Raw genomic sequence first — 23,040 nt, forward strand, 5'->3', positions numbered from 1 at the left:
TCGTCGACCATCATGACAATCAGTCGTTAAGGAACATGACTATCGATCATTGACCATGACTATGATCATTTATTAATAGGCACAACATCAAAAATTAACAATAATGATTGGGTGTCGTCAATCAAGATGTTCACACCATGACAGTAACGTCCAAAATTGTAAGTCACAAACGATCAAGATAATTGGTCACCGACTATCAAGACGATTGATAATCAACGGTCAAGACAATCTGAAGCCGACGATTAAAATGATCTGGAGGCGATGGTTAAGACGATCAATTGTCGTGACTATCGACGTGTTGGGATAAACACCTTTGACTTGGATCAATTATCTCACTCTTGTGTGAACCTGATAGAATACTACTCAACAATAATAATAATAATAATCAAAGTATATGGACACAACAAATTTAACGTGGAAAAACCCCCTCAACATGAGGAGTAAAAAACCATGGACCGAAGTCAAAATCTCCACTATAATCTTTAATGAGTACAACAAAGTTCTCCCCAATCACAACTAGAGGCAAGTATCTCAAGAATAATAATCCCGGCAACAAACAACAATAACAATGAAAGAAAAAGAAAGATATCACAATATGTGGTAGCCAACTATCAACTAGAATCTGACTGTAGATAGTTCCAAACAAAATCTCCACCGTCTAGAATGAAGAATTTTGTGCCAAGAATACACTATCAAAATTTCAACTTGATCGGACCAAAAATCGATCTCCAAAAGGCTGAAATACGAACCATACGAAATTTACTTTTTTTTCTTTCTTTCCACTGTATTGCCATCACCACCTTTTTTCAGTTATTGCACATTAGTTAATTTCATAATGAAATTAACCTAATGTGCTAATTAATGGACTGGGTTTCAAGTGATCAAATAAGCCCAACAAATCTCTCCCTATTTCACTTTGAGGATGAATTTGTTATTCCTAGTGTGGAATGACAAAACTCAAGCTTCGATCTTGGTTGATTCTTTGTCAACATTTTAGATCCATTATGATCAGTGTGTATCTTCTCAAGTTCAAACAATTCATCATTTAAAGCATCTCTAAGCAAGTGATATCTCACATCAATATATGTTGTTCTGGAATGAAATGAAGCATTCTTACCAAGGTGAATAGCACTCTGATTGTCACAGTATATCACATATCGTTGTTGCTTGAAGCCAAGCTCTTGTACAAAGCGCTTCATCCACAACATCTCTTTACATGCTTCTACTGCTGTAATATACTCTACTTCAGTTGTAGAAAGGGCAACACATTTCTGCAACCTTGACTGCCAAGACACTGCACCACCTGCAAATGTCATCAAGTAACCAGAAGTAGACTTTCTGCTGTCTAAGTCCCTTGCCATATCTGAATCAGTATACCCAGCAAGTACTGACTTTCCATCCCCAAATGTGAGCTTCAAACTGGAAGTACCTCTCAAATATCTCATGATGCACTTGACTGCCTCCCAATGTTTTCTTGGATTAGACATAAAACGACTAACAACACCAACATCATGAGCAATATCATGTCTAGTACATACCATGACATACATTAGACTTCCAACTACTGAAGCATCATGACCGTACTTATATCCTCCTTCTCTTTATCTATAGAAGGGCTCTGTTTACTGATCAATTTGAAGTGACTGGGTAAAAGGGAACTAACTGATTTTTCTTGACTCATCTTGAAACGTTCAAGTACTTTCTCTATGTGTTGCTCCTGTGACATGTATAACTTCTCGGATGCTTTATCTCGAACTATTCGAATTCCAAGACCTTTCTTTGCTGGCCCCAAATCCTTCATGGCAAAGGATTTGCTCAATTGTTTCTTCAAGTTATCAATTCTCAAAACATTCCTGCCAACAATCAAAATATCATCAACATATAATAATAATATAACAAAATCATCATCAGAAAATTTCTGGACAAAAACACAGTAATCAGAAGTAGTTTTTCTGTAGCCTTGCTCCTCCATAACTGACTCAAACTTCTTGTATCAATGTCTCGGTGCTTGTTTCAACCCATAAAGACTTTTCTTCAATTTACACATCATATGCTCTTTTTCTTTCTTCTCAAAACCCTCTGGTTGTTCCATATAGATTTCTTTGTCTAAATCCCCATGAAGAAAAGATGTCTTAACATCCATCTGCTCAACCTCTTAGTCAAGACTGGCTGCTAAACCCAGAACAACACGTATGGAGGACATCTTGACAACTGGAGCAAAAATTTCATCAAAGTCGATACCTTTCTTCTGACTGAACCCTTTGACAACCAATCTTGCTTTGTAACGTGACTTTGAGGTATGTTCTTCATGTTTAATTTTGTAAACCCACTTATTTTTCAGTGTAGTTTTTTCTTTGGGCAACTTAACAAGCTCAAAAGTGTGGTTTGCATGTCAAGACTCCATCTCATCTTTCATTGCATCGTTCCACTTATTTTTGTGCTCATCCTCTATAGCCTCTTCATAACTCTCAAGTTCTCCCCCATTAGTCAATAGCAAATATTCATTAGGTGAATATCTTGTTGACGGACGTCGATCTCTGACAGATCTCCTGAGTGAAACATTTGTAGGAACAACTGTTTCAGCTAACTGTCTTGAACACTATCCTCTGTCCCAACCTGCTTAGAACTCTCACCTGTATCAAAAAACTGTTAATTTTGAACCTCATCATCTATCTGTGTAGAAGACTGTGTCAAAGAGGTTGAACTCAAATCAATCAAATTATCACTATGCTTAGACTATGGTTCATCTATTTTCTCAATGTCTGCTATTGTTTGGTCTTCAACAAATACAACATCTCGACTTCTTATAAGCTTTTTCTTAGCTGGATCATATAATCTATAACCAAACTCATTTTGGCCATAACCAAGAAACACACATGCTTTAGTTTTTGCATCAAGCTTTGATCTCTCATCTTTAGGTACATGAACAAAAGCTTTACAACCAAAGACACGTAGGTGACTGTAAGATATATCCTTACCTGACCATATTTTGTTTGGAATTCTGATCCTAATGGAATACATTGTGTAAGATTCAAAACATGTACAACTGTATTTAAAGCTTCGCCCCAAAATGACTGTGGCAACTGTGATTCAGATAATAAGCATCTCACTCTCTCAACCAATGTTCTATTCAATCTTTCCGCTATCTTATTTAAATGCGGGGTCTTAGGAGGCGTCTTTTGATGTCGAATGCCATAATTTCTACAATATTCATCAAAAGGTCCGCAATACTCACCTCCATTATCAGTTCTAACACACTTGAGCTTTTCACCAGTTTCTCTCTCAACAAAGGCATGAAACTGTTTAAACGCTTGCAACACTAGATCTTTAGTCTTCAAGGTGTAAACCAATATTTTCTTTGAATGATCTTCAGTAAATGTCACAAAATACAAAGCACCCCCAAGCGACTTTGTTTTCATGGGACTACACACATTAGAATGTACCAACTCTAGTACATTTGGCTTCCTTGAATGTTGAGATGATTTAAATGTAACTCTCGTCTGCTTTTCTGCCAAACAATGAGGACATCGTTTTAATGGTGTACTCTTTAAATCAGGAAGATGATTTTTCTTAGTTAAAATCTTTAAACCCTTATCACTTATATGGCTAAGTCTCTTATGCCAAAGCTCAACATTTGCTTCATCATTCACTGTTTTTATATCAGAATCCATGATTTTTGCATCTATGTAGTACAGTGAAGAAAATTTTTGTCCCTTTGCTATAACCATTGAACCTTTAGTAAGCTTCCATATGTCATTGTCGAAGGTATTGCAGAAACCTTCATCATCAAGCTTATTTGTAGAAATCAAGTTCATGCGAATATCAGGAATATGTTTCACATTTTTCAAAATCAGCTAATAACTATTTATGTTCTTCAAGTGTACATCTCCGATGCCAATTGTATTTGTTGATCCGTCATTACCCATCCTAACACTGCCAAAATCACCAGGAGTATAGGATGCAAAAAATTCCCTCTTCGAAGTAGCATGAATTGATGCACCACTATCAATCACCCAACTGCTCTGTTGTGTGGCAAGATTTATAACATCACCATCAGACAAGATGTAAAAATCTTCAGTGGCTACAGTGATTGTATCAGCATCACTATCATCGTCATTATTCTTTTCCTTGCCCTTATGATTTTTACTGTCTCTTTTCAATTTTCGACAATACTTCTTTATATGCCATTTTTCTTGGCAATAGTAACACTCAACATTTGCAAACCAGTCACTTTTGCTTTTGCTTCTGTTATTACCTGTCAGACCTTTACTTTTACTTGTCTCCCTCTTTTTCAGTAACCAGAACATCTGACTGTGAAGAAGAACTTCGAGACTTTCTTCTCATCTCCTTGTTCAACATGCTACTTTTTACTAGGTCCATACTTAGTACACCATTTGGGGTTGAGTTCGATAAGGAAGTTCGAAATATTTTCCATGAGTCCGACAATGTACCAAGCACCCATAACCCATGTATCTCATCCTCAAACTTGATATTCATTCTAGAGAACTGATTCATAATACCTTGAAATGTATTCAAGTGATCTAACATAGGCGCTCCATCTTGATACTTTAACTCCATCATCTGTTTAATCAGAAACATTTTATTACCAGTTTTAGGGGCACATAGCGATTCAAGCTTATTCCACATAGTTCGCGCATGAGTTTCTTCACAAATATGGTTTAGAAAGTTATCTTCTATCCATAGCCTCATAAATCCACACACTTTTCTATGACATAATTCCCATTCTCTATCAGTTTTGTCGTCAGGCTTCTCATCAGAAAAAACAGGAAGGTGCAAGTCATTTACATACAATATGTCTTCCATTTTTCTTTTCCATACTTGATAATTTGACACATTAAGGGTAACCATCTTAGCTGAACTAGTATCCATATTCAACACAAGGCAATTCCAATTAAATCCTAATTAATTAACCAAAGCTCTGATATCACTTTGTTGGGATAAACACCTTTGACTTCGATCAATTATCCCACTCTTGTGTGAACCTGATAGAATACTACTCAACAATAATAATAATAATCAAAGTATATGGACACAACAGATTTAATGTGAAAAAACCCCCTCAACGTGAGGAGTAAAAAACCACGAACCGAAGTCAAAATCTCCACTATAATCTTTAATGGTACAACAAAGTTCTTTCTAGTCACAACTAGAGGCAAGTATCTCGAGAATAATAATCCCGACAACAAACAACAATAACAATGAAAGAAAAAGAAAGATCTCACAATATGTGGTAGCCAACTATCAACTAGAATCTGACTGTAGATAACTTCAAAAAAAAAATCTCCACCGTCTAGAATGAAGAATCTCGTGCCAAGAATACACAACCAAAATTTCAGCTTGATCAGACCACGAATCGATCCCCAAAAGGCTGAAATACGAATCACACAAAATGTACTTTTTCTTTCTTTCGTTGTATTGTATTGTCGTCACCATCTTTTTTCACTTCTTGCACATTAGTTAATTTCATAATGAAGTTAACCTAATGTGCTAATTAATGGGCTGGGCTTCAAGTGAAATAAGTCTAGCAGACGATCATGATTGATCATCGTGGTTGATCGTGAAGTTGGCTAACATTTGTTGCCAACGATGATCAATGATCATTGGTAAGATGTTGAAGTGAAAAAATTTCTAAAGCATATAACATTCAGTGAAAAAAAACATAATCTTAATTACATGAGTTTGACTTCAAATGCCAAATCCCCTAATTCCAAACTCATGAGCCAAACACCTTCTAAAGCACATGATCCGATCTCCGCATAAAAATCTTCTCGTATGGTCTTAATGGTGATGTTGGTAGAAAAGGTTACGAGGAGGAGGGTTAGAGGAGAGGTTGGAGAAAGAAAGAAAAACAAAAGGAGAGATGCCATATTATATTATTATTAAAAGAAAATAATGTCAAATTAATAATTTTTGTGAAGTAGCTACCTCTCTCATCATTTAACGCCTTCAATGATTTTCCGTTAAGAAACTAACAGCGTAAGAAGGTTAAAGCATAGTTTAAAACTTGAACCCCAAATAGACAACGATTTCAAAAAATGAACATCCATCCATATGATGTGGTAAGAAATAATAACAATAGAAAAAAAGTAAAAACGTCGGGACTATCCTCCCAGACCCATAGTTTGGAGAGATGCGTCTCCCAACCACGCCTCTCCTCATCAGAGTTTCTTGCCGTCGAGCCAACTCAAAACTCCCGCCAACTCTCCATCAACCTCAAATTTATCTCTTCATCCAGATTTCAATGCCGATTCCAATTCTAAATAATCCCTAATCTGCTTCAAACATTCTTTCTATTAACATATTTCGATTTCAAATATATCTCCTCTCCTCTCCTCTCTTACCATGGATGTGGGTGACCTCAACAAAGTTTGGGAAATTAAAGCCCTGAAGAAGGCTGGAGAGAAAGAAGCAAAGGACATGCTCGAGAGAATCGCCAAACAAGTTCAACCCATTATGCGTAAACATAAATGGCGAGTCAAGGTTCTTTCGGAGTTTTGGTAAATGTTACTTACAAGGCACTCTACTTTCTTTTTCTTTTTTCTTTTTATGGTCTGAAGTTTCCATCACGTTGTTTCTTGTTGCTTATAATGGCAGGATTGTAGTTTTTGTTTTTGGATTTTCTCTTGGATTCTATATCTATTCATTTTTTATATTATTCTTGATGGTTGTTTGAAATGAAAAACTGAAGATATCATTTAAATTTTTTGTTGCAAGGAATGATGAAAGGAGAAATTTGTTAAACTAAGTCAAACTGCCCAAAATGTTCATTCTTGGTTTATTCCTGTGCTTTTTTAGTCTTGTGATTAGTAAGGGAAGTAATGAATTTCTCACTGTTGTTGCGCATTATGTTTGTCGATAAATTTGCAGCCCAAAAAATCCTGCACTTTTAGGGTTAAATGTGGGACGTGGAATTCATGTGAAGTTGAGGCTTCGAAGGCCAAATAGGGATGGGGATTTCTTCCCCTTCAATCAAGTTTTGGATACAATGTTACACGAGCTTTGCCATAATCTTCATGGTCCTCACAATGCCAATTTCTACAAGCTTTGGGATGAGCTTAGAAAGGTGTATCATTTATGTTTTGTTTTTTTTTTCTTGTCCAATATGGTTTTGTAATAAATATCTGAAAAAGACACAAGAATGATATTCATGTGTTGTCATAGGATTATGGTTCACTTATTTGGCACCTTTCATTTACATTCACCTAAGAACATACATTCTAGTGTGCCCATGTCCGGCACGTGTTGGACACATTGACACTTGTTGCATACATACAGAACACCTCTTAGGACAACAAACGTGTCAGACATGCATAGAACACTTGTTGGGTAGACTAAAAAGGCACTTGTATGTTTGATAATTATAATGTTTGAGTGTGAAATACAAATACATCAAACTAATATTTAAAGCATATAAATGCGGCAACCCATTTGCTTTGAAATTTCCTATGATATACAAATGATATATATTTTAGAAAAATGTACATTTTAATAAACATGACTTTGTTGTGTCTGTGTCGTGTTGTACTAGTGTCTCGTATCCATGTTTGTGCTTTGTAGACATTCATCTTCTTGGTATAAGTTCAGCCTGCCATATGTAAGGTTTCTGGTTAGCCCGTGTTATAGTCCTATTGCATGCCAATAGATAGACATAATAATGGTTAAGACAATTGGCCTATATCAGAGATTAAAAAAGTGGTATTGTCTTCTTGATATTTATTAACAAGTGCTGCAAGGAGGGGGCTCATCCAATTGTGTACTTAGACCACATTTTGCTGCTTTTAGTTCTCTGCATTTCATAACTGTTCCTCATGTTTTAGTACTAATGACTGACTGCAAGTTTGTTTCGCATTTATAACTCATGGGCATATGTTTCCTTGAATAGAACATTCTTCAACATAACCATGTATTTGTCTTTTCTATTGTATTGAAAATTTTCATTTTGATTGGACGTTGCCTTTTATCATGCATCAAATTTGATGGTTTTTGTGAATGAAGGAATGTGAGGAGTTGATCGCTAAGGGAGTTAGTGGTACAGCACAGGGATTTGATCTCCCAGGAAGGCGTTTGGGTGGTAATGTGCGCCAACCCTCTCTTTCTTCCCTCCGCAAATCTTCCTTAGCTGCTGCAGAAGGAAGAAGACGTTTGGGATCTCTACTTCCATCTGGGCCTAATCGACTTGGTGGTGATAGCAACATCATGGTTGCACTAAGCCCTGTACAAGCAGCTGCAATGGCTGCAGAAAGGAGGCTTCAGGATGATATTTGGTGTGCTTCATTTCAAGGAATGCCTGTGGATGAGGATTGTTGTCCTCATTTTCCATCAGAAGCAGCACATTCCTCCCAAGCCGGTAAATCAGGACCCTTTCACAATTTAAGTAAGAGTGTGGACGCATTACACCAGAAAAGATGTCGTGAGTCAGAAAGGAGTTTTAACAAGTCTTCCAATGGTCGTCTGGAACCTGACTTTGTTGATTTATCCAAAGATAATGCAATCCCTGGTTCCTCTGCTGACTATAGTGCTGAATCAAATAAGCGCCATAAACTGCCAGATAGAATTTCATTTCCTCAATCTTCTGCAGAGACTAGCTCAATAGATTTGTCCTGTTCATCCTCTAATTTGATGGCAAGAAATGATGGAACTATTCATCCTGGAGAACTTTCCATGTGGGAATGTGGAAATTGCACCTTACTAAATCCAGTATGTGTTGTATTCATTTTTATTACTATATGAACCCATCATCTTTTAATACATGTGCAGCAGTGGGATCGTAGAAACTAACTAGCACATAGACTGGTCCTTTTATTTATTAACATTTCTACATATAAAAATGTATGTGAAAAATTTCTTCAATTAATCAAATTTATATTTACGTTAAAGTTCGTAAAGTTTTACTTTGAAATATCGCTATGGGCATGTTATTATTATCATCCTGCCTAGCTTCTCACTGTTTTTTTTTTCCGATCCAATGTTCATTGTCCTGCAGCCACTAGCTCCAATATGTGAGCTCTGTTTCTCGCAAAAGCCAACAGATTCTGATACCAGATACAAATTCTGGTCATGTAAATTCTGCACCTTAGAAAACAGTGTGAAGTTGGAGAAATGCACAGCATGTGATCAATGGAGATATTCTCATGGCCAGCCGGTTTCTACTCGAGGACCAAATCTCGGCACTTGAGAGTCTTCTGGTATATCCTTGTAAGGTTTCTAAACTTCACGATAAGTTAGCCGATTGCTAATAAAATCAAGCTGCATCGCCTTTTGAAATTTGGTAGGCTTCTGTCATTTTACTTTCTAGAGACTAGCCATTTCTTCAAGCATGCTTTTTTTGAAGTGTTGAAACACTTGCACATACTTGTGTAAATTGGTCTCATGATGAAGTGAGTTTCTTTATTTCTTTAGTTCAACTTAATATATGATCAGAATATGGTAAGACTTTAGAAGAGCCTGAGGAATCTTATGCATGAGTCTAAGAACCTTATGGTGATCCACTTGAGTCATTTTTCAGAGCTGATAGAGAATTGTTCTATTGTTAGAACATATCATCTTGCATTATGTTAAAAAGAATTAACAAGCTAGTCATTTCAAGTTAAAGACTTCTATTCATAAATTTTAGGTTAAAATATTATTTTGTCCATTTAGTTTGAGACTTGTTAAGGAACAAGTTTTTGGTTGGTGAACTTTCAAATACCAAATTTTAGTCTCTACACTTTTAATAAACCTTAAATTTTGGACTTCTATTTTCTTTCTTTTTTATTCTTTAAAAAACATTTTACATTTTGTTATCTATTAGCATTTTGACTGCGAATTCATCCTAACATATTCAAATTTTATTGCATAAAAATTATTGTTATTATTTAACTAATTTTGTTAAAATAAAACTTTTGAGGGACTAAATTTTTTTTTTTTTTTTGAAATTACAAAGACTAAAATTGAACAAACTTAAAGATTGCAACCAAAATTATTTAATCTAAATTTTATTTTTTGATATTTTAAAAAATATTTATTTAGTATCGAAAACTTATTACATTTTTCATTGTTTTAGAAACTATGTGATTATTTAAATTGTATTTTAGTCTCTAAACTTTGAATCTTGTTTTTAAACTTAAAAAATTGTCTATTCTAGTCGTGAATTTTGAAAGTGCCTATTTTGGTCACTTGTATTAAGATTCTGTCAACTCTTACATAGAGTGATAAGATGACCTAGGTTTTTGGATACCTAGGCGGATATGTTAGCTATGCTAAAAAATCTTAGATTTCAGCCTCAACAACTAACTAAAAGAGGTTATGGTTTCAATTTAAGGTAAGTCGAGGTGACATAATTTGACCCGAACACTGGTTCTTAAAAGTCATTTTGCTTTCAAGATTTTGGTGGTTCAATTATTTGGCCCTTTGGTTGGCATTTTACTTCCTCAAACACATGCTACACAATTTCATACTTAAACAATCATTGTTAAAGAGTTACATAATCTTAAGATTAGATACCAAAATAAACACATTTTAAAAGTTCAAGCAATAAATGGTCGAAATAGAACAAGATCCAAAATTGAAGGACCAAAATAGGATTGTGATGGAACTCATAGCCAATCGACTGAGAATTCAATCTTATTGTTTGCATAAAACAGAAAATAACACGTCTCTGTTTCCCTCTCTTCCAGGAGATAACAGAAAGATTCAAATACTGCCAAAAAAATCCATATCCCTCCCTCCCTTAACAAACTTATTTATATGGCTAACTAACCCTATCCCTAACCAACCAATTATCTCACACGTGTCTCCCTCCCTTAACAACTTATTTTATTTATATGGCTAACTAACCTATCACTAACACGTGTCTCCCCCCTTAACAAACTTATTCCCCTTCCTCCTGTAGTGATATAATATTGGAGGTCTAACATTACTCTCCTTCTCCAAATTCACCTTGTCCTCAAGGTGAAAATCTGGAAAACGCTGCTTCAACTCCTCATATAGCTCCCAAGTAGCCTCATGTTGTGGAAGGCCCTTCCATTGCACTAACACATCCCAGTCTCCCGCCTTGTTTTTTGAATAACTATAAACCTTCTCGGGAGTATCCCTCCATTCATGATTTTCTGTTAAACAGGGAACATCATGCTTATCTTCCTTGTGCTCTCCCAACACCTTTTTTAGCTGTGATACATGAAATACCGGGTGTATGGTTGAATTCTCTGGTAATTCCAGCTTGTAGGCCACCGGACCAATTTTAGCTATCACCTTGTACGGTCCAAAGAACTTAGGAGAAAGTTTTTCATTTCGTTTTCTTCTGACAGTCACTTGTCGGTATGGCTCTTATCTTCAATAAACCAAATCTCCAACCTGGTAATGAACCTCTCTTCTCTTGGTATCGGCATATTTCTTCATCTTGTCCTGTGCAACTCTCAAGTGTTCACGTATGGCTCCTAACACCACATCTCTTTCTCTCAGCTGTTCATCTAACATAGAGTTAGTAGTGTCCCTCTCTCCATAGTATATCAAGGGAGGTGGCAAACGCCCGTACATAACCTGAAATGGTGTGACTCCGAGTGCACGCTGATATGTAGTGTTATACCAATATTCTGCCCACGGTACCCATTTAACCCATTCCTTAGGCTTCTCTCCACAAAAGCAACGCAAGAATGTCTCCACTCCACGGTTAACAACTTCTGTTTGACCATCCGTTTGTGGATGATATGCTGTGCTGTGGTTCAATTTGGTTCCTGCTACGCGAAATAATTCCCTCCAGAAGTGACTTAAAAACACCTTGTCTCTATCTGAAACAATGGATTTGGGATATCCATGTAACCGCACGACTTCCTTCACAAATATTTCAGCTACCGTCTTTGCTGAATATGGATGTTTCATAGGGATGAAATGTCCATATTTACTGAACCGATCAACCACTACAAATAAGACTTCATACCCTGCTGCTTTAGGTAATCCCTCCACAAAATCCATCGAAATATCCTCCCATACCCGATTGGGTACCTCTAACGGAGTTAACAGTCCAGCTGGTGATAGCGCCAAAGTCTTATTTCTTTGACATATCATGCACTCCTCGCAATACTTCTTCACTTCCTGCTTCATACCTTCCCAATGTAACTCCGCAGCCATCCTTTTGTATGTCCTTAAGAACCCCGAGTGACCCCCAAATACCGAATCATGATAAGTGTGTAAGATGGTGGGAATCAACTTAGATGTTTTAGATAATTCTATTCGACCCTTGTACATCAGCAGCCCCTGTTTGATTGAATATCTTCCCTCCTCCAACTCTTCGGTCTCACTCAATTTCTGCATAACATTCTTCAACTTCTCGTCTTGTGCCACTTCTGCCTTGATGACTTCGACATCGATCAGTTTAGGGGCTGTCAACTGATTCAAGTGTATTGTTGGTGGTACTCTGGACAGTGCATCCGCGGCTTTATTCTCTAACCCCGGTTTATACACCACCTCAAAGGAATATCCCAGAAGTTTGGATATCCACTTCTGATATTGGGGCTGTATCGCTCTCTGTTCCAGCAGAAACTTCAAGGAACGTTGATCAGTCTTGACTAGAAAACTCTTCCCCAACAAGTATGGACGCCACCTTTGCACCGCCATTACTACTGCCATCAACTCTCTCTCGTATACAGGTTTGGCTCTATCCCGCACTGCCAGTGTATGACTATAATACGCAATTGGTCGTTGGTTCTGGATTAACACAGCCCCCAACCCGAATCCAGAAGCGTCAGTTTCTATTTCAAAGGGCATATTGAAATCAGGTAGAGCTAACACGGGAAGTGTCATCATGGCTTGTTTCAGCCTATTGAATGCTTCCTGAACCTCCCCCGTCCATTTAAATCCTCCTATCTTCAGTAATTGTGTCAAAGGAGCTGCAATTGTCCCATAATTTTGGACAAACTTGCGATAATACCCTGTCAGACCAAGGAATCCCCTTACTTCCCTTACGTTAACAGGAGCGGGCCACTCCCTTATTGCCCTGATCTTTTCAGGATCCACCTCAACTCCATCCCCTGAAATAATATGTCCTAAGTAGTCCACCGAGACTGAGCAAAGTTACATTTCTTCCTGTTTGCATAGAGTTCATTCCTCCTCAATACTTCTAATATTGCCCTCAAATGACTCAGATGATCTTTCAACCCCTTGCTGTAGATCAAAATATCATCAAAGAATACTAAGACGAACCTTCTTAGGTAGGCTTGAATATAGTATTCATCAATGATTGAAAAGTGGATGGTGCATTAGTCAACCCGAACGGCATTACCAAAAACTCATAATGACCCTCATGAGTTCTGAATGCTGTCTTTTCAATGTCATCAGTACTCATCCTAATTTGATGATACCCTGATTTTAGATCAATCTTCGTAAAAACTGTGGCTCCATTCAACTCATCAAACAACTCCTCAATCACTGGAATTGGGAACTTGTCTGGTACGGTAACGTTATTCAAGGCCCTGTAATCCACACAAAAACGCCAGCTTCCATCTTTCTTTCTTACCAATAGTACTGGACTGGAATAAGGACTTGTGCTTGGCTGTATTACTCCCGATGCTAGCATTTCTTCCACCAGTTTTTCCATTTCTGCCTTCTGGTGATATGCATACCTATAGGGTCGTACGTTCACTGGATCAGTTCCCTTCTTTAGGTGAATCTGGTGTTCTATTACTCTTCGTGGTGGCAACGTTTCGGGCCACTCAAAGACATCTTCGAAGTTTTTCAACACTGCTGCTACTGACTCCTCTACAGCCAAAGTTTCATCAAACGAGTTATCCCTTTCTAAGTCTTCCCTTCTTTCTAAAGCTCTGCATTCGACCAAAAACCCTTGATCCTTGTCTCCCCAAGATTTCATAAGGGTCTTTAAGCTGACTCTTGCCTTTGTTAGACTGGGGTCTCCCTTTATAACAATCTTCTCTCCGTGGTGGGTAAAAGTCTGGGTAAAAGTCAGAATTAAGTTTTTCCAGTCTACTTCCGTTATACCAAGAGAGTATAACCATTGCATCCCCAAAATTGCATCCACGCTTCCTAGCTCCAGTGGCAAGAAATCATCAATAACTCTCCATTTTCCAATTATCATCTCAATGGCCTTCACCAAACTCCCTTCCCTTTTATGGCCGTTCCCGAGCCTAATATGACTCCATAATTTGTAGTGCTTTTCGTGCTTATCTGCAGTTCCTCCACCAAGCTTTCAGAAATGAAGTTATGTGTAGCTCCACAATCTACTAATACAATGATCTCCTTTCCTAGTAATTTTCCCTTCACCTTCATAGTTCCTGGATTAGTTAATCCCACGACGGAGTTTATCGACAACTCCACCACAGTCTGCTCTTCTTGGAGAACTTCAGCCCCATTTAACTCTTTCTGCTCTGCCTTCTCTTCTTCAACGATTTCATATTCCTTATTATCCTGCAGCGAAAACAGAGTCCCCTCTCTTTTCGTGATTGAAATTCGGCATCAGATAGTCTCTTCGTTGGGCCTGTTCTCCGCACCTCGTCGCCAGCCGTTCCTCTCAACGTGACGGTTCTCATCGGCCAGTTCCAATTTCCAGAATTCCCAACTGTGCTGGTTTTGCTCCCGCTTCCAGAATTGCTCAGTTTTGTTCGTTCCCGAATAACCAGGGAGGTTTGCTTCTCGTCTAATATCTTCTCTATTTTCTACTTTCTGCGCGATTCTCATCATTTGTGATAATCCTTGAGGCTCACAGAAATCCATCTCGGCTTGTATCCAGGGCTTCAATCCTGACATGAACGTCTCTTCCACCACTTTATCGGCCAGATCCGACAGAGGTGCTACTAATTTATCAAACAAATTGCGGTATTCTTCCACTGTAGTCGTCTGTTGAATGCGCAAGAACCGACCGTATAAAGATCCCTCCCTTGTTGATCGAAATCAGATCAACACTCTTTCTTTTAAATTTGCCCAATCAGCGAACTTATCCCACTCTTCTTGAGACCGATACCAGTTCAGTGCGGGTCCTTCGAAGCTAATCGTTGCCACGGTCATCTTTCCGAAATCATTTAGATTATGAATTTGAAAATACCTTTCGGCGCGAAACAACCATGAATCCGGATCATCTCCATTGAAGATTGGCATCTCCACTTTTTTGAATTTGTTGCGGTCGTTGTTAGCGTCTTCACTCGTTTTCATTTCTTCCTTCTTTGGTTCGTTTTCGCGAATGGAAGTTCCTTCGCCGTCATCGCTGTTCTTCATCGGAGTACCCCGAATTGATAACTCGGTGATCCTTTCGTTCATCATGGATCTCTCTAGGGCGGCCGACTCCATGAATCGTAACATCATTTGGTTCTGTTTTTCCATGTTTTTCGATATTTCGGTCAACGTTTTTTCGATAATTGGCATTTTACTCATCTCCTTCTTGATGCTCTGAATTTCCTGGTCATACGACTCCATCTTTTCTTCCATCCGAGTCTGCACCATCTTCGTTTACTTCTTCCAAGATCACGCTCTGATACCAATTTGATGGAACTCGTAGCCAATCGACTGAGAATTCAATCTTATTGTTTGCATAAAACAGAAAATAACACGTCTCTGTTTCCCTCTCTTCCAGGAGATAACAGAAAGATTCAAATACTGCCAAAAAAATCCATATCCCTCCCTCCCTTAACAAACTTATTTATATGGCTAACTAACCTATCCCTAACCAACTAATTACTCACACGTGTCTCCCTCCCTTAACAACTTATTTTACTTATATGGCTAACTAACCTATCACTAACACGTGTCTCCCCCCTTAACAAACTTATTCCCCTTCAAAGATTCAAATACTGCCAAAAAAATCCATATCCCTCCCTCCCTTAACAAACTTATTTATATGGCTAACTAACCTATCCCTAACCAACTAATTACTCACACGTGTCTCCCTCCCTTAACAACTTATTTTATTTATATGGCTAACTAACCTATCACTAACACGTGTCTCCCCCCTTAACAAACTTATTCCCCTTCCTCCTGTAGTGATATAATATTGGAGGTCTAACAGATTGTTATATTAAAATAAGTATTCATCTTGGCAACTTGAGTGTGGTTGTTATAACATATATGTGTGGGCGTGCTAGTCATAGTTATATGTACGATCCTTTAAGGTCATTTTGATCATTGGACACAAAGCCATAAGATTGGCCATACTTTTTTTTCATCATAAAAGGATCTGTGCAATCAATCAATCAAATAATTAAATTCATGTCTTCAAGAAAATTTGTAAACAAAAAAGGAAGTAGACACAACCATTTGAAAGAATTATGAAATGCTCTAAACGTAGACGCTAGCTCGTAGATACTCTATGGTGTTGATGTAATTGTCTTTGAGAAGGAAGCAATAAGTGTAAGTTCTGAAGTGTCAAAAGTTGTTATTTCTTCTTGTTAACTCATAAGTTAAGCCACTGTTCTCCTTTGATGTATTTCCTATCTACAAAAGGTCTCACTTCCTCGTAGTTGAAGGTCTTTGCCCATTTCACCCAATCTTTAGTGCTAGCTCCACTGCCCCTGCAATTATATTGCCCAAAAGCTACTGTCCTGTGTACATAACATTTGAAAAAAATTGTATTAGATTAGGTTGATTGTGTGCATTTACGAAATACCTTTAATATGTAAGGTTTTTTTTTTTTGAAGTACCATCAATTCCTGTTTTGATGGTATCCAAAAAGTCCAACATATCAAAGATATTTCGTAAAACACACCTGGTTTGTATGAAAATCGGAGTGGGCCACTGAAGAAAGTCTGCCAAATTCGGGAGTGTACTTTTTGTCTTGGGGGTGGGGTGGGGTTGGCTTTTGAGTTTTACCTTTGTCTTGATGGGTCATTCCAGTCACTCCATCCTAATGGATTGATTACATCTTCAATGTAACAGTTAGAATATATTGTTCTTGAGTAGTTCCCCCACGCTCTTCCCAGGTATACTTTCCCACTTCCATTAATCACACAGCGTACGAAGGAGAAACCGGTGTCATCGTCTGGTGAGGCTCGATGATGTGCTGCTATTGCTCCATAGCTCTCTGCTGTAGAAGTTATCACACATTGCTGAGTTTTGAAGAGAGAAGATCAATATCAGATGGAGAGGTTGCAAAGATTGAAAGATCAAAAGGTTACATTTGTCAATTTGACCTTCTTAGAACTTAGATTCAATTCGATCAGTATAATTTTAGGAGTCTTAATTTAGTTCCTTTGATATATTTAAGTTTCACAGATCGTCTTGGGTACTTCGAACCATTGTCATATCAGCTCTCTGCTATGATATATTTTAGGAGTTTTGATTTAGGATATATTAAAATACAAGAAATTTTGTCGATCTTTGGTTGGTTAACGACAAGAAATCAATGTCAATTTATAACCCTATTATAATTAGGAAAATTATTTGTAAAATAATATTAACAAAATAGTAAAATTTTACTTTCTATTATAAATAAACCTGTATTTAAAGTAAAAATATCTAAGTCTATCGCATCAAATAAATTTTACTTTCTATTATAAATAAACTTTTCTTCTATTTGTAAATATTATAAATATTTTCAATAGTTGAAAAAGTTGTAGTTTTGGTGTATTATTTTAATTTAAATCTTGAATGTTCATATCAATTTAGACTCTCAATTTAATTTAAATCTTGAATGTTCATCTCAATTTAGACTCTCAATTAAGATTTCATTTGAAAAGTATTCATACATCAAATAAAAAAGTCTACACTTTAAGTATTAAATACCTGGACAATTTTAAAGCGTAATTTAGTAAAGGATTTAAATTGATTGATTTACAAAAATTTAAAAGTTTAAAGGAAACAATTAAGATGAGTAACAGAATAGTAAAAGGAGAGTACCTCATAGAGTGATCTAGCAGTACCAAAAATGAAATCAACACTTCCTTGAATGTGACATTGATAGTAATAATGTGTGCCCAAATCATCTAGAAGTGTATCTTGTCCTCCCAAGAATTTCACTCTATAGAACATTGCTTTATCTCCTGTTATTCTTAATGCTACGCCTTGTCTTCCCTTATCTCCTGGCTTTGCCACAACTGTATTCTACAAATATCAACATTATTCTTATTATTAAGACTTATTCTAAATAAACTATTCTCTCCCTATAGTTATATAGTTTCTTTTTGGTTCTAACCTCAAATGTGATTCCTGTGGCACAAAAGTAGTCTGAGTCTATTGCAACTGTTGCTGTTCTATACGTCCCGAGCTCGACTCCGTCGATACTTTTGTCTGATGCTTTGTCATTCCATGTAATAACAGTATCTGTAACTCTATTCTTGTTTCCAATCAAGGAAATATATGGCTTGGTGATGGGTATGTATACCTTCTCTCTGCACAAAATTTTGTTAATTCTCTAACAAAATAAAAACAGCTCAAAATGTCTTATGGTCAAGAGAAAGTTGGTCTAATAATAGTTAATTCCTACAATATGAGTTAAATTCTAATTCTAAACCATGAACCTACTCTACCATTTAACCTTCCCAACATTATTCACACAAATCTCCCTGCTTACACACACTTTTGTTTGAATTATTTTTATATTTTGGAATAGTTATTCAAAACATCATAATCTCATACATTTTGATACAATCTACCTACAAAGATTAGCATTTTAAAGGTGACATTTTTATTTTATTTTTATTAAACTTAATATAAATGATTATCCCGAATCCAAAACATCAAATTCAAAGTGTGTTCTAAATTTGATCCAAAATTTAGGTTGATTTATTTAGAATTTATAACTTATCAACTTATCAAAATTAAAAGATTTTTTTGTTACTATCACACCTTAGATATAACCTGAATTAATCTTTCCAAAAAGAAACCTAATTAACCTCACCTCTTTTCAAATGACAACAAACAAACAAACAATATTTACAAATAATTGTTTCATTTCTGTTTATTGTTTATCTAAAAAAAAATAAAATAAAAATGAACCGTTAAATTTTAGCAAATATAAGTCTTTCGACGATTTCTATTTTCTAGGATGAACCAATTTATTTATTTATCTGAAATAACAAAGCATTTTACAAGTGATTTCTAACGTATTCAATTACTTTAATATTATGTGTTTGTTTCTCATTTAACTTTTATCAATGTCTAAAGTATACCATAACTAATGTCTATATAATATACTTCAATCTTTAAAGGTCACCTACAATGCTGTTATTAAAAGAAAACCACCTATAATCATCATATATATATATATATAATCCTTAATAATTTAAAACTGTTAGGGTTATTTATTTATTTATTAACTTTTATTGTAAATATTTCCAAAAGATTTTTGGACGAAAATTGAGACTTGTAACGTTGAGATAACAACCCTAAAATAATGCTAAAATCTAAATTCTCGTTTTAGATATCACTGCACTAAATATTTTTCAATTTTTCACTTTTGTTAAAAAAAGTTTAAAAGATTTTTACTCAAAAGATAACTTAAAAATATCTATAGAAAGTTAAGTATAATAATCTAACTTTATGTCGTATTTTCCAAACAAAACAAAAAATTCATCATGGGTAGTTCTTTCTTTCTTTCTTTTTTAATAGAAAAACAACAAATTAATATCTAATATCTAAAGATGATATCTGATAATGTACACAATAATTTTAATTTTGATGTTTGCATATGTGATTTGTAATATGCACTGTAAAAGAAATTAAAAAAGAGAAAGAAAAAAAAAAGGCAAAATATAATTGATGATATGTATAATTATATACAACACGAACCTGTAAATGCCAGGAAGAATATAAATCTTAACTCTCTGTTTGTTATTATGAGGAACCATATCCACCGCCCCTTGCACCGTGGTGGAGTCGCCGGAGCAATTTTTATCGACCACAATGATTCTGGTCCCATTCCCCAACCCCTCGCTGGAGCTCATCCTCTGCCGCCGCCAAACATCCACACGCAGATCATCCCAACTGATCACACCACCACGACCCCTACCGCTGCTCCCTCCAGCGACACACAGCAGAAGAAAACCAAGAACGATGATGCAAGGGAAAAACCCTCCATTATTCATGTTATTACATAGGAAACACAAGAAGTTCCTCATCATGAAAACAATTCGATCAGTGCTCAAATTAAAAGGTTGGATTGTTAATAGTGATTTTAAAGTGAAAGTGGAAGGAGTTAAAAGGGTGTGGAAGAGAGGAGTTTATCTATGAGTGAGAGTTAAATGTTCATGAATTTTAAAGGGTTTTTTTTTTGTTTTTGTTTTGGGAAATAGAGGAAGGAAAAATATGAAAGGATCTTTGAATGGGAATGTAATCTATGAGAAAAGGGGGAGTGTTACGTTTAAATAAAGAATGAAGAGAAGGGTTTAGAGAGTAAAAATTGTTTTGATGAAAATTGTCTTTGCATGGGAAAGAAAAAGAAATAAAAGGGCTTGGAAGGGTTTGAATTTGAATAATGAATGAATTTGGGAGTTTTAAATAAACTTCCCCACGAACCCACTACTTTGTGTGTGTGAATCCTACTTAATTATCAGAAACAACGTAACTGATCTCTTTTTCATATATGTGTGTATATTCATAAGAAATATTTAAACAGCAGGATCTTAACTTAACAAATTAAAAGGAAAAGATACTCAACCATTATATAATTATTTTTATTATTCTCATTTTGAGTTTTTATCCAACCATTTCCATTTTAAATAATGGGAAGAGATACAAGAAATAGAGAGATTATCGGGAGAGATTAAAGAAAAGTATATACATATGTTTTCATTTAAGATTTTGAGTTCGTCTATCCATAATAATAATTATGAAAATAGACTGTTTATTTTTATTCAAGGATCTTTGAGTTTTGTGTTCTAGTTAGTGTTAAGTTCAATAATGATGGAACTAATTTCTTTAATGCATTTGAACAATAATTCTTTTACGTTAGACAGAGAGATCAAAGAGACAGGTTTTTTTTTCTCTTTAAAATTAATTAAGATTATTTTGAGTTTTGAGTGAGTTTTCGGAGTGAAGGGTTTTTTTCTTCTTCGTCTCTTTAATTAATATATATATATATATATATATTTCTGTAGTACACAGCTATTAACATTCAAATTCTTTTACGTTTGGGGTTGATGATTATGTGTATATGAAGAGAAAAATTGCGAAAATTTGAGAAAATTTCTGCTTAGAAACACATTGTATTGTTCTTTCTTTTTTCAAATTGTGTACAAACCAAAGTATATAGTTGTTGAAATAATTATCACTTAAAAGTTGTATTTGCAAGATTCAAATACTTGAACGCTTCATTAAATAACTATTTATTGTAAATATTATTAAATAGACGTTGATGCTTGATTAGTATCAAAATGTGATGTGTCACTAATTCCTTAATTCATATTCCACCTACCTCTAGTGTTCTTAATCCACTCTATATGCTTAAGCAATTACTTATTTCTTGTGCTGACATGTATCACACTCTGAAACTACGGGGACAAGCTAGCCCTTAATGTTGGGAGAAAGATTCCTGCCCTGGCTCCTTTCCCGTGCTTACTTCTCTAATTATATATACTGAAGCCCAAATTTGGTTGAAGATCACAAGATGTTTTAAATAAGAAAACTCTATTTATTTTATTTTCTTTATTTTAATTATTAACTGCCATGCTATTATTAAACTTTTCTTTTGATAAATATTTTCAAATATGAATGAATTATTTTTATTTGTATAAATATATAACTTGGGATCATAATTCCTCTAGTGAATAACTAAATAAAAATAAAATAAACAGATGGGAGATAGCAAGAAAGAAACTAAGTAGAACCTCACGACTATCAACCTATTATTTTGACACTTGTTTATCCATTGAATTTGAGCTTCAACGGCTACTTCAAACACTTCCCCGACGGCTTTCCTTTCCTTGACTCTTCCTTTATCCCTTGTTGGCATCAAAATAGATCAATGAATGAGTCCACTAAATCTTATGCCATTTTTCACATAAGTTACTGAAACTACCACTGAATCAAGAGCAAGGGATGCAAACATTTGGTGGGTTTTGTAAAACACATAAATTGGTTGAAATTTCAAAGAAATTGGACATAACGGATAAGTTTTGAAGAATTTCTTATTTTCTTAGTTTTTTTATTTAATTTATTTATATATTATATTTTCTCTACATCTGTGTTTTCGTTGTGCATCATGATGATCAATAATATCATCTAGCTATACGCGAAGTTATTAACTATAGTAATAGCTATTAAGACATACATATATAACAAATAACACAAAAGAATTTGTTAACCCATTTCGGTAATATACCACCTACGTATAAGAAATATTATTAATATTCCATAAAGAAACCAACTTGTTTATACTTAGAAGAAAACCCTTCTAAACATAAAGCTAGTGAATTAAGTTGTAACTGAAACTTAATTAAATCAGGCTCCCCTACATATATGATCAAACACTTTATTGAAGATAAGTTTGACTCCCCCTGAGTTGACAGTGTACAGATTCTCAATACCTATTCTTCATTCTACTTCTTATCACATGTGACTTGCATAATCTTCGGCAATTCACAGTATAAAGGTAAAGTGACTACCTTTGCAGAATAATAAGTCTTCGAGAAAGAATCCTTCGAGTTGATTTTTCTTAACAAAATGTACATCAATAAAGTGACTACCTTTTCAGAATAATAAGTCTACAAGAGAGAATCCTCCGAGTTGATTTTTCTTAACTAAAATGCACGATAAAGTCCAAGACATGACTATTTAAGGATCTCCAAATAAAGTATTGATCACAAATATATTAATAATATTGATAAAAGATTCCTATTTATTAGGAAGATCTTTTACCTTTATCAATAATAATAATCTTTTTAGTGATTCTGTAAATATCAGAAGAGAACAACTATTTTTGACTTATTTCTTTTGGCAAAAATACCTAACACCTCATTTTTACACCACATTATAAACACAAACTCTTATCATTTTCTTTGCTAAAGGGTAGATCTTAAAGGTATGTCAATTTTTAATTTCCATACTTGTCATAGTTAAGAAATTTTATTTTGGATGTTTAGTATATATTAAGTTTCTAATATAATTATA

At 35.3% G+C, this 23,040-nt stretch overlaps 2 protein-coding genes across 3 annotated transcripts; one reads left to right on the forward strand and one right to left on the reverse strand.

Moving 5' to 3' along the window:
* Positions 1-6,072: 6,072 nt before the first annotated feature.
* Positions 6,073-17,372, forward strand: LOC101209563. Of its 2 annotated transcripts, none has more exons than XM_011660640.2 (5): positions 6,073-6,518; positions 6,889-7,084; positions 8,017-8,718; positions 9,005-9,216; positions 16,873-17,372. In XM_011660640.2, the coding sequence occupies exons 1-4, from the start codon at positions 6,364-6,366 to the stop codon at positions 9,194-9,196; spliced, it is 1,245 nt and encodes a 414-aa protein (XP_011658942.1). In that variant the 5' UTR covers positions 6,073-6,363; the 3' UTR covers positions 9,197-9,216; positions 16,873-17,372. The 2 variants fall into 2 exon arrangements, with proteins under 2 accessions (XP_011658942.1, XP_004150300.2); XM_004150252.3 differs by having other exon boundaries at positions 6,074-6,518; positions 16,917-17,372.
* Positions 16,215-20,018, reverse strand: LOC101209316 (pectinesterase QRT1). Its single transcript, XM_004150251.2, has 5 exons — positions 19,723-20,018; positions 18,128-18,323; positions 17,833-18,036; positions 16,807-17,042; positions 16,215-16,538 (listed from the first exon to the last, which is right to left on the reverse strand). Exons 1-5 carry the CDS (start codon positions 20,016-20,018, stop codon positions 16,391-16,393), a joined length of 1,080 nt encoding a protein of 359 aa, XP_004150299.1. The 3' UTR covers positions 16,215-16,390.
* Positions 20,019-23,040: the final 3,022 nt, after the last annotated feature.

Source organism: Cucumis sativus, chromosome 7 (genome assembly GCF_000004075.3).
Source record: "Cucumis sativus cultivar 9930 chromosome 7, Cucumber_9930_V3, whole genome shotgun sequence".
Taxonomy (NCBI): domain Eukaryota; kingdom Viridiplantae; phylum Streptophyta; class Magnoliopsida; order Cucurbitales; family Cucurbitaceae; genus Cucumis; species Cucumis sativus.